The 17,376-nt window shown below is 40.5% G+C and overlaps 1 protein-coding gene across 1 annotated transcript; it reads right to left on the bottom strand.

The window, feature by feature from the left end:
* Nucleotides 1-12,964: 12,964 nt before the first annotated feature.
* Nucleotides 12,965-16,457, bottom strand: LOC139395696 (zinc finger protein 850-like). Its single transcript, XM_071143035.1, has 5 exons — nt 16,043-16,457; nt 15,491-15,895; nt 14,913-15,338; nt 13,872-14,747; nt 12,965-13,347 (listed from the first exon to the last, which is right to left on the bottom strand). Exons 1-5 carry the CDS (start codon nt 16,317-16,319, stop codon nt 13,307-13,309), a joined length of 2,025 nt encoding a protein of 674 aa, XP_070999136.1. The 5' UTR covers nt 16,320-16,457; the 3' UTR covers nt 12,965-13,306.
* Between the last annotated feature and the right edge of the window lie 919 nt (nt 16,458-17,376).

The following is a 17,376-nucleotide window of genomic DNA, read 5'->3' as shown; positions in this document are numbered from 1 at the left end:
TGTGCTACCATGAAAATAATATAACAACCAAATACCAACTTCTACCACCCAGTGGCGGTTCTAGACCATTTCAACTGGGGGGGGGGGGGGGGGGCAAGCTGGGGCCAGTTGAACTGTTAGAGGGGCCAGTTACATTAGACGTTATTGTTGTCATATCGTTTTCTTCACTGCATTGCAGGCATTAGCTGGCAAAATACCATGTTCGGTGTGGCCACTGTCTAATAACGGATGTATAAAAAAAACAACCCTCCTACCCTATTAAACTGTATCTACAGTACAGCACTGGGAAAGTATTCAGACCCCTTGACTTTTTCACATTTTGTTACGTTACAGCCAAATTCTAAAATGTATTCAATCATTTTTTTCACTCATCAATCTACACACACACAATACCCCATAATGTCGAAGCAAAAACAGATTTTTAGAACATTTTGGGAAATGCATATTAAAAAAAACTTCTGAAATATTACATTTACATAAGTATTCAGACCCTTTACTCAGTACTTTGTTGATGCACTTTTGGCAGCGATTACAGCCTGGAGTCTTCTTGGGTATGACGCAACAAGTTTGGCACACCTATATTTACGGAGTTTCTCCCATTCCTCTCTGCAGATCCTCTCAAGCTCGGTCAGGTTGGATGGGGAGCATCGCTGCACAGCTATTTTCAGGTCTCTCCAGAGATATTTGATCGGGTTCAAGTCCTATCTCAGGCTGAGCCACTCAAGGACATTGACTTGTCCCGAAGCCATTCCTGTGTTGTCTTGGCTGTGTGCTTAGGGTTGTTATCCTGTTGGAAGGTGAACCTTCGTCCCAGTCTGAGGTCCTGAGTGCTCTGGAGCAGGTTTTCATCAAGGATCTCTCTGTATTATGCTCGGTTAATCTTTTCCTCGATCCTGACTAGTCTCACAGTCCCTGCCGCTGAAAAACAACCCCAAAGCATGATGCTGCCACCACCATGCTTCACTGTAGGGATGGTGCTAGGTTTCCTCCAGATGTGACACTTGGCATTCAGGCCAAAGAGTTCAATCTTAGTTTCATCAGACCAGAGAATCTTGTTTTTAGGAGCCTTATGGAAAACTCCAAGCAGGCTTTCATGTGTATTTTACTGAGGAGTGCCTTCTGTCTGGCCACTCTACCATAAAGGCCTGTTAGGTTCTCCCATCTCCACAGAGGAACTCTAGTACTCTATCAGAGTGACCATCGGGTTCTTGGTCAACTCCCCGATTGCTCAGTTTGGCCAGGCAACCAGCACTAGAAGGAGTCTTGGTGGTTCCAAACTTCTATTTAAGAATGATGGAAGCAACTGGTCTTGGGGACCTTGAATGCTGCAGATGTTTTTGGTACCCTTCCCCAGATCTCTGCCTCGACACAATCGTGTCTCTGAGCTCTACAGACAATTCCTTCAACCTCATGGCTTGGTTTTTGCTCTGACATGCACTGTCAACTGTGGGACCTTATATAGACAGGCGTGTGCCTTTCCAAATCATGTCCAATCAATTGACTTTACAACAGGTAGACTCCAATCAAGTTGTATCACCATCTCAAGGATGAGCAATGGAAACAGGATGCATCTGAGCTCAATTGCGAGTCTCTTAGCAAAGAGTCTGAATACTTATGTAAATAAGATATTTCTGTTTTATTTTTATTTGCAAAAATGTCTAAAAACATGTTTTTGCTTCGTCATTATGGGGTAATGTGTGTAGATTGATGAGGAACATTTTTTATTTAATCCATGTAATGCTCCGGGTGTCGAACGGGAAGGGGAGCCACCCGAATGGGAAGGGGAGCCACCTGAACGGGAAGGGGAGCCACCCGAACGGGAAGGGGAGCCACCGGAACGGGAAGGGGAGCCACCCGAACTGGAAGGGGAGCCACCCGAACGGGAAGGGGAGCCACCCTCGGTCGGACTCGTGACAATCCATTTTAGATAAGACTGTAACTTAACAAAATGTGGAAAAGGTCAAGGGGTCTGAATGCTTTCCGAAGGCACTGTATATCATACTGAAACACTCCTTAGTATTGTTCAGCAGATCAACAACCAAAAACACTCCCCAACCCTCCTACCCCATTAAACTGTATCTATATCATGACCCCCCCCCCCCCCCTTAGTATTGTTCAGCAGGGAACCATTTCAAATGTAACATCTGTTACCCCCCAATATCTCTTTTTCCGTCTCCACAATAACCTTCAATCTGGCATTTCTTCTTTCCACAACCCGAGTCGTATTGATAACCTTACCAATAAAAGCTACGAAGTCAACTTTATTTATGTGACCTGGAAACCATGCCAGGACGAGCAGAAACACCCCGAAATTAGGTCTACTCATGGAAACCATGCCAGGACGGGCAGAAACACCCCGACATTAGGTCTACTCATGGAAACCATGCCAGGACGGGCAGAAACACCCCGACATTAGGTCTACTCATGGAAACCATGCCAGGACGGGCAGAAACACCCCGACATTAGGTCTACTCATGGAAACCATGCCAGGACGGGCAGAAACACCCCGACATTAGGTCTACTCATGGAAACCATGCCAGGACGAGCAGAAACACCCCGACATTAGGTCTACTCATGGAAACCATGCCAGGACGGGCAGAAACACCCCGACATTAGGTCTACTCATGGAAACCATGCCAGGACGGGCAGAAACACCCCGACATTAGGTCTACTCATGGAAACCATGCCAGGACGGGCAGAAACACCCCGACATTAGGTCTACTCATGGAAACCATGCCAGGACGGGCAGAAACACCCCGACATTAGGTCTACTCATGGAAACCATGCCAGGACGGGCAGAAACACCACAACATTAGGTCTACTCATGGAAACCATGCCAGGACGAGCAGAAACACCCCAACATTAGGTCTACTCATGGAAACCATGCCAGGACGAGCAGAAACACCCCGACATTAGGTCTACTCAGTCAGGAGCAGCCATGGAAGTTCCATCATTCCACTGTAGTTCCACCAATCTGTCTAACAGCCTCTGCATTCGATATATCATGACTCATTTAATATCTCTGAGCCTCTCTCTGCACCTGGCATCCACCAAACGCCCCCCCCCCCCAAAAAAAAAAAAAACACACACAATTACAACACAACCTTCACATTGCTTCCACATTTGCAGTAATCCCGTTCCCCTTCACGCATCGTTTCCTTCCTTTATATTGAACAGCTACATGTCCATTTAAAACACTGCAATAGGGATGGGACAAATTCTCTGACAATGAAACTGATGAATCCTTTCTGTTCTTGTCTGAGCAGCACTGATAAGCTTTCCCTTCTTTAACCCTCTTTCCTCCTGATCAACCTTTCGGCCACAATCACTCTGCCCCCCCTCACATGCTCATTAATATCATCTATAGACAGAGATATTGGAACACCAGTGACACCACTCCCCTCAACCAATCAGAAGCACCAGGAACATGTTTTTTTTTTTAATCTTCTTCTCGTCACCACTTTTCACTCCAACACATTACTGCTCTTACTTCCTACCTTCACCACCAGATCAGGAGCTCATCAATGTGCCTCGTTACAGAAAGCTGGGCGCATGACGTCACTATTTCACAGGAGAGGCGTTTGAACGTCATTAAAATGTTGTTTGTTTTTTTCTTCTTCCAGAAATGCCTTCGTGAACATGTGAACTTTCATATCGAATTTAATATGTAAATATAAATAACATGTGAACTTTCATGTGCCTTAATAACAAACTCGTATATAATATGTAAATATGAATACAATGTGAAATCACAAAGCTGTTTAGACGCAGAGAAAATACAGCACCTTGCCAAGCCGTGATTGGTGGTGATATTCGTCGTAGCACTTCATCCCAACCTGTACGATCTGTCAAAAAGGGAAAAGCTAGCAGGTGGATTAAATTGGGGGAAGTGGATGCTGAGTTCGAAGTTCAAAGTTGGTGAAGATTAATGTCCTGAATGGACAACAGTAGTGTCGGAAAAAAAACTGGAACAACGATGAAATTGTCTAAAATTGGAGTGGGGGTAAATGAATGATGTTGATTCACTTCTTGTTCGGGTGCATTTGTTGAGTGAGGATGCATATGTAGGAAACCCGTTTGAGGAGTTGAAAATAGTGAGGTACGCACTGGGAAAAGTGGAGTCTGTCAGAGTGACCAGGAGGGGTCTTATTTTGATTCGTTATATTTCTGAAGAACAGAGCAAAGTATTAGGGAGTTATACTCCAGTCCAGTAGGTGGCGGTAATCCAGCATTTACTGGATGCCAACCGCCGTCAAACCTCAAAGAAGAAGCAGCCCTGATTGGCTGAGATATTAAGGGGGTTTGGACATTCACAAGAAAGAGTCCATTATTTCGCTCAAGGCTTCTCTGTCAAATGGCACCTCCTGCTCTCTGTTACCGTGGAGATTTGAAAGATTCATTGGATTTGCCTTCTCACCAAGCTACTTGCCTATTGTCCTGTAGCCCATCCCAGCCTTGTGCAGGTCTACAATGTTATCCCTGATGTCCTTACACAGCTGTCTGGTCTTGGCCATTGTGGAGAGGTTGGCGTCTGTTTGATTGAGTGTGTGGACAGGTGTCTTTTATACAGGTAACGAGTTCAAACAGGTGCAGTTAATACAGGTAATGAGTGGAGAACAGGAGGGCTTCTTAAAGAAAAACTAACAGGTCTGTGAGAGCCAGAATTATTACTAGTTGGTAGGTGATCAAATACTTATTTCATGCAATAAAATGCTAATTAATTACTTAAAAATCATACAATTTGATTTTCTGGATTTTTGTTTTAGATTTCGTCTCTCACAGTTGAAGTGTACCTATGATAAAAATTACAGACCTCTACATGCTTTGTAAGTAGGGAAACCTGCAAAATCGGCAGTGTATCAAATACTTGTTCTCCCCACTGTATAAACATGTTCATCATGGACAACATGCAACGTGTAGCTACAGGTCTCAATGATAATGATGTCCAGTGGTGATTTCAGCATGTCAACCTCGTTGGGGGAAACACCATGGTTTAGATGAATGCCAGCAAAGCCACAACACTGTAACTGTAAACGAAACATTAAACATGAACTATAAACCGTGACAAACGTTGCCCACAAACTTTTAGGGTGAATCTGTCACAGAGAGTGGAGCTGATGGCCGACGAGCTTCAATAAGGTTTCTACTGACTCCTTGTGGATTTGTGTAACTGGATAAGAACTGCATCCTCCTTCAATAAAAATGAATGTCGACATGAGTTTTAACTTTTGAAGCCAAAACACACACACATTATTACATTCACGTTCAGTAAATTCACAAATGATTGTTATTTTATAATTAACACTTTGCTCTTAAGTATAGGCAACTACAAGAAAACGAGCTGCGATGAGGCAGGCCTATTCGTTCAGCAATTCTGAAATGGACAGCGACAGAAATTCAGATGTTTAGGCCTCACAGAGAAAGACAGAAACCCAGACTCAGCGGTTAGCCTACTATTTTAAGTATTTTATTAGGCTAAAAAGGAATGAATCATCTTCACTCTGGGTTACGAAGAGAACAGAATGAATCATCTTCACTATGGGTTATGAAAAGAGAACAGAATGAATCATCTTCACTATGGGTTATGAAGAGAACAGAATGAATCATCTTCACTATGGGTTACGAAGAGAACAGAATGAATCATCTTCACTATGGGTTATGAAAAGAGAACAGAATGAATCATCTTCACTATGGGTTACGAAGAGAACAGAATGAATCATCTTCACTCTGGGTTACGAAAAGAGAACAGAATGAATCATCTTCACTCTGGGTTACGAAGAGAACAGAATGAATCATCTTCACTCTGGGTTACGAAGAGAACAGAATGAATCATCTTCACTATGGGTTATGAAAAGAGAACAGAATGAATCATCTTCACTGTGGGTTACGAAAAGAGAACAGAATGAATCATCTTCACTCTGGGTTATGAAAAGAGAACAGAATGAATCATCTTCACTCTGGGTTATGAAGAGAACAGAATGAATCATCTTCACTGTGGGTTACGAAAAGAGAACAGAATGAATCATCTTCACTCTGGGTTACGAAAAGAGAACAGAATGAATCATCTTCACTCTGGGTTACGAAAAGAGAACATAATGAATCATCTTCACTGTGGGTTATGAAAAGAGAACAGAATGAATCATCTTCACTCTGGGTTACAAAAAGAGAACAGAATGAATCATCTTCACTATGGGTTACGAAAAGAGAACAGAATGAATCATCTTCACTGTGGGTTATGAAAAGAGAACAGAATGAATCATCTTCACTCTGGGTTACGAAGAGAACAGAAGGAATCATCTTCACTATGGGTTATGAAAAGAGAACAGAATGAATCATCTTCACTATGTGTTACGAAGAGAACAGAATGAATCATCTTCACTATGGGTTATGAAAAGAGAACAGAATGAATCATCTTCACTGTGGGTTACGAAAAGAGAACAGAATGAATCATCTTCACTCTGGGTTATGAAAAGAACAGAATTAATCATCTTCACTCTGGGTTATGAAAAGAGAACAGAATGAATCATCTTCACTGTGGGTTACAAAAAGAGAACAGAATGAATCATCTTCACTGTGGGTTATGAAAAGAGAACAGAATGAATCATCTTCACTCTGGGTTATGAAAAGAACAGAATGAATCATCTTCACTCTGGGTTATGAAAAGAGAACAGAATGAATCATCTTCACTGTGGGGTATGAAAAGAGAACAGAATGAATCATCTTTACTATGGGTTACGAAAAGAGAACAGAATGAATCATCTTCACTATGGGTTATGAAAAGAGAACAGAATGAATCATCTTCACTCTGGGTTATGAAAAGAGAACAGAATGAATCATCTTCACTCTGGGTTACGAAAAGAGAACATAATGAATCATCTTCACTGTGGGTTATGAAAAGAGAACAGAATGAATCATCTTCACTCTGGGTTACAAAAAGAGAACAGAATGAATCATCTTCACTATGGGTTACGAAAAGAGAACAGAATGAATCATCTTCACTGTGGGTTATGAAAAGAGAACAGAATGAATCATCTTCACTCTGGGTTACGAAGAGAACAGAAGGAATCATCTTCACTATGGGTTATGAAAAGAGAACAGAATGAATCATCTTCACTATGGGTTACGAAGAGAACAGAATGAATCATCTTCACTATGGGTTATGAAAAGAGAACAGAATGAATCATCTTCACTGTGGGTTACGAAAAGAGAACAGAATGAATCATCTTCACTCTGGGTTATGAAAAGAGAACAGAATGAATCATCTTCACTCTGGGTTACGAAGAGAACAGAATGAATCATCTTCACTGTGGGTTACGAAAAGAGAACAGAATGAATCATCTTCACTATGGGTTATGAAAAGAGAACAGAATGAATCATCTTCACTCTGGGTTACGAAGAGAACAGAATGAATCATCTTCACTGTGGGTTACGAAAAGAGAACAGAATGAATCATCTTCACTATGGGTTATGAAAAGAGAACAGAATGAATCATCTTCACTATGGGTTACGAAGAGAACAGAATGAATCATCTTCACTATGGGTTACGAAGAGAACAGAATGAATCATCTTCACTATGGGTTATGAAAAGAGAACAGAATGAATCATCTTCACTATGGGTTACGAAGAGAACAGAATGAATCATCTTCACTCTGGGTTACGAAAAGAGAACAGAATGAATCATCTTCACTCTGGGTTACGAAGAGAACAGAATGAATCATCTTCACTATGGGTTATGAAAAGAGAACAGAATGAATCATCTTCACTCTGGGTTACGAAGAGAACAGAAGGAATCATCTTTACTATGGGTTATGAAAAGAGAACAGAATGAATCATCTTCACTATGGGTTACGAAGAGAACAGAATGAATCATCTTCACTATGGGTTATGAAAAGAGAACAGAATGAATCATCTTCACTGTGGGTTACGAAAAGAGAACAGAATGAATCATCTTCACTCTGGGTTATGAAAAGAGAACAGAATGAATCATCTTCACTCTGGGTTATGAAAAGAGAACAGAATGAATCATCTTCACTCTGGGTTATGAAAAGAGAACAGAATGAATCATCTTCACTGTGGGTTATGAAAAGAGAACAGAATGAATCATCTTCACTGTGGGTTATGAAAAGAGAACAGAATGAATCATCTTCACTGTGGGTTACGAAAATAGAACAGAATGAATCATCTTCACTGTGGGTTACGAAAAGAGAACAGAATGAATCATCTTCACTCTGGGTTACGAAAAGAGAACATAATGAATCATCTTCACTGTGGGTTATGAAAAGAGAACAGAATGAATCATCTTCACTCTGGGTTACGAAAAGAGAACAGAATGAATCATCTTCACTATGGGTTATGAAAAGAGAACAGAATGAATCATCTTCACTCTGGGTTACGAAGAGAACAGAATGAATCATCTTCACTGTGGGTTACGAAAAGAGAACAGAATGAATCATCTTCACTATGGGTTATGAAAAGAGAACAGAATGAATCATCTTCACTATGGGTTACGAAGAGAACAGAATGAATCATCTTCACTATGGGTTACGAAGAGAACAGAATGAATCATCTTCACTGTGGGTTACGAAAAGAGAACAGAATGAATCATCTTCACTCTGGGTTATGAAAAGAGAACAGAATGAATCATCTTCACTCTGGGTTACGAAGAGAACAGAATGAATCATCTTCACTGTGGGTTACGAAAAGAGAACAGAATGAATCATCTTCACTGTGGGTTACGAAAAGAGAACAGAATGAATCAGCTTCACTCTGGGTTACGAAAAGAGAACATAATGAATCATCTTCACTGTGGGTTATGAAAAGAGAACAGAATGAATCATCTTCACTCTGGGTTACAAAAAGAGAACAGAATGAATCATCTTCACTATGGGTTATGAAAAGAGAACAGAATGAATCATCTTCACTGTGGGTTACGAAAAGAGAACAGAATGAATCATCTTCACTCTGGGTTATGAAAAGAGAACAGAATGAATCATCTTCACTCTGGGTTACGAAGAGAACAGAATGAATCATCTTCACTGTGGTTTACGAAAAGAGAACAGAATGAATCATCTTCACTGTGGGTTACGAAAATAGAACAGAATGAATCATCTTTACTGTGGGTTACGAAAAGAGAACAGAATGAATCATCTTCACTCTGGGTTACAAAAAGAGAACAGAATGAATCATCTTCACTATGGGTTACGAAAAGAGAACAGAATGAATCATCTTCACTGTGGGTTATGAAAAGAGAACAGAATGAATCATCTTCACTCTGGGTTACGAAAAGAGAACAGAATGAATCATCTTCACTCTGGGTTACGAAGAGAACAGAATGAATCATCTTCACTATGGGTTATGAAAAGAGAACAGAATGAATCATCTTCACTCTGGGTTACGAAGAGAACAGAAGGAATCATCTTCACTATGGGTTATGAAAAGAGAACCGAATGAATCATCTTCACTCTGGGTTACGAAGAGAACAGAATGAATCATCTTCACTCTGGGTTACGAAGAGAACAGAATGAATCATCTTCACTATGGGTTATGAAAAGAGAACAGAATGAATCATCTTCACTATGGGTTATGAAAAGAGAACAGAATGAATCATCTTCACTGTGGGTTACGAAAAGAGAACAGAATGAATCATCTTCACTCTGGGTTATGAAAAGAGAACAGAATGAATCATCTTCACTCTGGGTTACGAAGAGAACAGAATGAATCATCTTCACTGTGGGTTACGAAAAGAGAACAGAATGAATCATCTTCACTCTGGGTTACGAAAAGAGAACAGAATGAATCATCTTCACTGTGGGTTATGAAAAGAGAACAGAATGAATCATCTTCACTCTGGGTTATGAAAAGAGAACAGAATGAATCATCTTCACTGTGGGTTATGAAAAGAGAACAGAATGAATCATCTTCACTGTGGGTTATGAAAAGAGAACAGAATGAATCATCTTCACTGTGGGTTACGAAAATAGAACAGAATGAATCATCTTCACTCTGGGTTACGAAAAGAGAACAGAATGAATCATCTTCACTGTGGGTTATGAAAAGAGAACAGAATGAATCATCTTCACTCTGGGTTACAAAAAGAGAACAGAATGAATCATCTTCACTATGGGTTACGAAAAGAGAACAGAATGAATCATCTTCACTGTGGGTTATGAAAAGAGAACAGATCGAATCATCTTCACTCTGGGTTACGAAAAGAGAACAGAATGAATCATCTTCACTCTGGGTTACGAAGAGAACAGAATGAATCATCTTCACTATGGGTTATGAAAAGAGAACAGAATGAATCATCTTCACTATGGGTTACGAAGAGAACAGAATGAATCATCTTCACTATGGGTTATGAAAAGAGAACAGAATGAATCATCTTCACTATGGGTTACGAAGAGAACAGAATGAATCATCTTCACTATGGGTTACGAAAAGAGAACAGAATGAATCATCTTCACTCTGGGTTACGAAGAGAACAGAATGAATCATCTTCACTCTGGGTTACGAAGAGAACAGAATGAATCATCTTCACTATGGGTTATGAAAAGAGAACAGAATGAATCATCTTCACTATGGGTTACGAAGAGAACAGAATGAATCATCTTCACTATGGGTTACGAAAAGAGAACAGAATGAATCATCTTCACTCTGGGTTACGAAAAGAGAACAGAATGAATCATCTTCACTCTGGGTTACGAAGAGAACAGAATGAATCATCTTCACTGTGGGTTACGAAAAGAGAACAGAATGAATCATCTTCACTCTGGGTTACGAAAAGAGAACAGAATGAATCATCTTCACTGTGGGTTATGAAAAGAGAACAGAATGAATCATCTTCACTCTGGGTTATGAAAAGAGAACAGAATGAATCATCTTCACTCTGGGTTATGAAAAGAGAACAGAATGAATCATCTTCACTGTGGGTTACAAAAAGAGAACAGAATGAATCATCTTCACTGTGGGTTATGAAAAGAGAACAGAATGAATCATCTTCACTCTGGGTTATGAAAAGAACAGAATGAATCATCTTCACTCTGGGTTATGAAAAGAGAACAGAATGAATCATCTTCACTCTGGGTTACGAAGAGAACAGAATGAATCATCTTCACTATGGGTTATGAAAAGAGAACAGAATGAATCATCTTCACTCTGGGTTACGAAGAGAACAGAAGGAATCATCTTCACTATGGGTTATGAAAAGAGAACAGAATGAATCATCTTCACTATGGGTTACGAAGAGAACAGAATGAATCATCTTCACTATGGGTTATGAAAAGAGAACAGAATGAATCATCTTCACTATGGGTTACGAAGAGAACAGAATGAATCATCTTCACTATGGGTTACGAAAAGAGAACAGAATGAATCATCTTCACTCTGGGTTACGAAGAGAACAGAATGAATCATCTTCACTCTGGGTTACGAAGAGAACAGAATGAATCATCTTCACTATGGGTTATGAAAAGAGAACAGAATGAATCATCTTCACTATGGGTTACGAAGAGAACAGAATGAATCATCTTCACTATGGGTTACGAAAAGAGAACAGAATGAATCATCTTCACTCTGGGTTACGAAAAGAGAACAGAATGAATCATCTTCACTCTGGGTTACGAAGAGAACAGAATGAATCATCTTCACTCTGGGTTACGAAGAGAACAGAATGAATCATCTTCACTATGGGTTATGAAAAGAGAACAGAATGAATCATCTTCACTATGGGTTACGAAGAGAACAGAATGAATCATCTTCACTATGGGTTACGAAAAGAGAACAGAATGAATCATCTTCACTCTGGGTTACGAAGAGAACAGAATGAATCATCTTCACTCTGGGTTACGAAGAGAACAGAATGAATCATCTTCACTATGGGTTATGAAAAGAGAACAGAATGAATCATCTTCACTATGGGTTACGAAGAGAACAGAATGAATCATCTTCACTATGGGTTACGAAAAGAGAACAGAATGAATCATCTTCACTCTGGGTTACGAAAAGAGAACAGAATGAATCATCTTCACTCTGGGTTACGAAGAGAACAGAATGAATCATCTTCACTGTGGGTTACGAAAAGAGAACAGAATGAATCATCTTCACTCTGGGTTACGAAAAGAGAACAGAATGAATCATCTTCACTGTGGGTTATGAAAAGAGAACAGAATGAATCATCTTCACTCTGGGTTATGAAAAGAGAACAGAATGAATCATCTTCACTGTGGGGTATGAAAAGAGAACAGAATGAATCATCTTTACTATGGGTTACGAAAAGAGAACAGAATGAATCATCTTCACTATGGGTTATGAAAAGAGAACAGAATGAATCATCTTCACTATAGGTTACGAAAAGAGAACAGAATGAATCATCTTCACTCTGGGTTATGAAAAGAGAACAGAATGAATCATCTTCAGTATGGGTTACGAAAAGAGAACAGAAAGAATCATCTTCACTATGGGTTATGAAAAGAGAACAGAATGAATCATCTTCACTATAGGTTACGAAAAGAGAACAGAATGAATCATCTTCACTCTGGGTTATGAAAAGAGAACAGAATGAATCATCTTCACTCTGGGTTACGAAAAGAGAACAGAATGAATCATCTTCACTATAGGTTACGAAAAGAGAACAGGACGATACAATCACGAGGATTCACTTTTATAGACAGACAGACGCACTGAAAAAGCATTGGGAAAACAACCCTCGCAATACGAGCTGGAAGTACATGGGTCTATTAACGGAACTTTCTGACGAACAAAAATATTTGAATGGGAAGAGACTGGCAAACATGGTTACGAGGAAGGGATACTATAATATAATATGTTGTTGGGTCTCTATCTCACCACCATCATGGAGAAAATCACAAGATACAATTATAACACAGAAAAGTAAAGAAAAACAATTAAATGCATAATTCTTACATTACCTAAAATTATTAATACGCTACTAATGAGATATGACCTATATAAGCAATATAACAATGCAGATGTACAAACTATGGCAAAAAGCTCTGGCCACGTTCAGCACAGCTGTAAGGTTTCTCTTCTGTATGAACTCGATTTGTGCATTTTAAAGGTCTGATGATCTTGCTTAAAGTCTTCCCACAGACAGAACATGGGTAAGGTTTCTCCCCATGTGTCTCCTTTGTGTGTCCACAGGTGTTGTTTCACGAGGTCTGCTCGTCTAAAACTCTCCTGTGTGCACTGTCATTTAGTCTTTTTCAGATCAAAAAAACGTTGCCAGTCTGTCCCACACACAGAGCAACTGTATCTCTGAGCTTTGAGATTCCCCTAGGTTTCATTAGGTTCATTCTCCTGATGTAGAGGTTCTCCCCTCCGAACTTTCGTCTGTGTGAATGAGAAAACATAGGTTAGAAGGTCCAGTAACGTCAAACATGTGATTTCCTGTCTTTTATACACATTTCCACACTAGGAGGTTGGAAAAAAAATACTGTTTATTTTAAATTATGATAATACCCTTTTAGCGTAAGTGCTGTGTGAATTTAGACATTTCAATCTGGTGGGATGGAGTTTTGGCCTGTCTGGTGACATCACCAGGCGGTAAAGTAGTTAACAGACCAATAAGAAAGATGGTTCCAAACCTCTCTGCTAATAACAGCTCATTTTCAGTTTTCCCCTCTCTACTCAGACAACTCCCAGACAGTCCTAGCAAAATTCTTGCTTGAGATGTTGCTTGTTTATCTTTGACCATTTTAATTGAAAACAATCACAGCAAGGTACTTCATTTTTACCCAGAAATGATTTCACATGGAGTAAAAAATGGCTGCATTGGATTTTTAAATAAAAGAGCGATGTTCATTCAAAGTCAATATTGTATTTATGTAATTCATGGCTGTTCTGCTTCCACTTACCGAGACGATGAAGATCCCAACCAACCTCTTCTCCATCTGAATTAATCAGACCACCAACTTCCTCATCTTCTCCCCCCCGCTCTCCTTCAATTGTAACAGGGTTTTGAAACTCAACAGGTGGTAAACCAACATGAGTTTTCTGATGTCTCTGAAGTTTTTGAGAACTAATGAAGCTCTGGCCGCATTTAGTGCAGCTGTAAGGTTTCTCTCCTGTATGATATCTGTGGTGGACTTTAAGGCCTGCTAATCTTACAAAACTCTTATTGCAGACAGGGCAAGGGTGTCGTTTCTCTCCAGTGTGCACTGACTGGTGGTCTTCAAGATACCCCTTCTCACTGAAACACTTCCCACACACAGAACAGTAGTGAGGTTTCCCTGCGTGTTGCAGAGAGTGGTCCTTTAGCTGATCTGGACGGCTGAAACCCTTCCCACACACAGAACAGCAGTGGGGTTTCCCTGCGTGTTGCAGAGAGTGGTCCTTTAGCTGATCTGGACGGCCAAAACCCTTTCCACACACAGAGCAGGAGTAAGGTTTCTCTTCTGCGTGTAACCACTGGTGCCTTTTCAAGGCTGAGGCGAAACCAAACCTCTTGTCACATTTGGAGCAGACGTAAGGTTTCTCTCCAGTGTGCACTATCTGGTGGTCTTGAAGATGTCTTTTTACACGGAACTCCTTTCCACACACAGAGCAAGGGTATGGCTTTTCTCCTGTGTGTATTCTCATATGTATTAGCAGTGATGATAGCTTTTGGCAATCTCTTCCGCACACTGAACAGCAGTGAGAGCTCTTTGCTGTGTGATTCTCCTGTTTTTTTTTAGGATCTCCTGATGTAGAGTGACTCACTTCACTGTCAGTGCAGTGGTTATGTCTCTCTGCTGTGGGATAAGATGGGATGGATAAACTATGTGAGCATGTGGAATTGTCACCATAGTTCTTTTTTTCCCCTTTGAATAACTGAAAGTAATTATATAAATATAAATAATGATTAATAAAACATTTTTGCAGTTCAAGCCCTTACGGAATAAGTCCCTTTAACTTACCAAAAGCAGGATCCTCGTCCTCCTCTTTCACTTTGATAACCAGTGGTGGTGTAAAACCACACTCTTCTACAGCTACAGACACTTGACTCTCTCCTGTGTGCGTTCTCTGGTGTTTGGTAAGATTTGACGATGAAGAGAAACTCTCCCCGCACACGGAGCAACTGTACAGCTTCTCTCCTGTGTGCACCGTCTGGTGTTTTTTCAGGTTTCCTTTGTCACTGAATTGCTTCCCGCAGACAGAGCAGGAGTAAGGTTTTTCTCCTGTGTGAGTTCTCATGTGTATTTGTAGTTTTGATAACTTCTGACAGTTTTTTCCACACACTAAACAGCAGTGAATCTTCTTGACGGTGTGATTCCCCTGGTGTTGTTCAGGTAATCCTGATGTAGAGGGACTTCCATCACTCTCAGAGCAGTGGTCAGGTCTCTCTGTTGTGGGATAAGATGGATAAACAATGTGTAATGTGGAATTATATATTTTTTCCCCCTTTGAATAACTGAAAGTAACGCAATGATTGGTTTAAAAAAAAAAAAAAAGTTTGTCAATTCATGCCCTTACAGAATAAGTCCCTTTAACTTACCAAAAGCAGGATCCTCTTCCTCCTCTTTCACTATGATAACCAGTGCTGGTGTAAAACCATGACTCTCTCCTGTGTGCGTTCTCTGGTGATTGGTAAGAATTGACGATGAAGAGAAACTCTCCCCGCACACAGAACAACTGTACAGCTTCTCTTCTGTGTGCAACGTCTGGTGTTTTTTCAGGTTTCCTTTGTCACTGAATTGCTTCCCACAGACAGAGCAGGAGTAAGGTTTTTCTCCTGTGTGAGTTCTCATATGTATTTGTAGTTTTGATAACTTGTGACAGTTTTTTCCACACACTGAACAAAAGTGAATCTTCTTAGCCGTGTGATTCCCCTGGTGTTGTTCAGGTAGTCCTGATGTAGAGGGACTCCCTTCGCTGTCAGAGCAGTGGTCATGTCTCTCTGCTGTGGGATAAGATGGGATGGATAAACTATGCGAAAATATGGAACTAACTATATATTTTTCCCTTCGAATAACAAAGTAATACAAAGTTTGATAAAAACAAATGTTTTGCAGTTTAAGCCCTTACAGAATAAGTACCTTTAACTTACCAAAAGCAGGATCCTCGTCCTCCTCTTTCACTTTGATAACCAGTGGTGGTGTAAAACCACACTCTTCTACAGCTACAGACACTTGACTCTCTCCTGTGTGTGTTCTCTGGTGTTTGGTAAGATTTGACGATGAAGAGAAACTCTCACCGCACACGGAGCAACTGTACAGCTTCTCTCCTGTGTGCAACGTCTGGTGTTTTTTCAGGTTTCCTTTCTCACTGAATTGCTTCCCGCAGACAGAGCAGGAGTAAGGTTTTTCTCCTGTGTGAGTTCTCATGTGTATTTGTAGTTTTGATAACTTGTGACAGTTTTTTCCACACACTGAACAGTAGTGAATCTTCTTAGCTGTGTGATTCCCCTGGTGTTGTTCAGGTAGTCCTGATGTAGAGGGACTCCCTTCACTCTCAGAGCAGTGGTCAGGTCTCTCTGCTGTGGTAAAGACATAAATATGGATTAACTCAAATTAGTCAACACCCTGACTAAGTCAAAATGTTTGTTCCTGACGAAACAGAAAATAAATAATTGTAAATTTATAGGGTCCATTTATAGGGTCCATAAACAAACATACAGTCAATAGCACAATAGAAAAGTCTATATACAGTGTGTGCAAATGAGCTAAGATTAGGGAGGTAAGGCAATAAATAGGCCGTAGTTTCGAAGTAATTACAATATAGCAGTTAAAAACTGGAATGGTAGATGTGCAGAAGATGAATGTGCAAGTAGAGATACTGGGGTGCAAAGGAGCAAAAAAAATATATATATATATGGGGATGAGGTAGTTGGATGGGCTATTTACAGATGGGCTATGTACAGGTGCAATGATCTGTAAGATGCTCTGACAGCTGATGCTTAAAGTTAGTGAGGGAGATATGAGTCTCCAGCTCCAGTGATTTTTGCAGTTTGTTCCAGTCATTGGCAGCAGAGAACTGGAAGGATAGGTGGCCAAAGGAGGAATTGGCTCTGGGGGTGAGGAACAGCGAACGGAGGAAATGTCATGCTGAAACAGGAAAGGGCCTTCACCAAACTGTTGCTCTAAGATTTCCCTTCCCTGGAACTAAGGAGCCTAGCCCGAACCATGAAAAACAGCCCCAGACCGTTATTCCTCCTCCACCAAACTTTACAGTTGGCACTATGCATTTGGGCATGATTCATCAATCCAGAAAACGCGTTGGCACTGCTCCAGAGTCCAATGGCAGCGAGCCTTACACCACTCCAACCGACCCTTGACATTGTGATCTTAGGCTCATAGAAACCCATTTCATGAAGCTCCCGACAAACAGTTATTGTGCTGAAGTTACTTCCAGAGGCAATTTTGGAACTCGGTAGTGTGTGTT

This window comes from Oncorhynchus clarkii, unplaced genomic scaffold, assembly GCF_045791955.1.
Source record: "Oncorhynchus clarkii lewisi isolate Uvic-CL-2024 unplaced genomic scaffold, UVic_Ocla_1.0 unplaced_contig_12495_pilon_pilon, whole genome shotgun sequence".
Taxonomy (NCBI): Eukaryota; Metazoa; Chordata; class Actinopteri; order Salmoniformes; family Salmonidae; genus Oncorhynchus; species Oncorhynchus clarkii.
The sequence above is the reverse complement of the archived record's forward strand: the minus strand, read 5'-3'. Positions and strand labels throughout refer to the sequence as shown.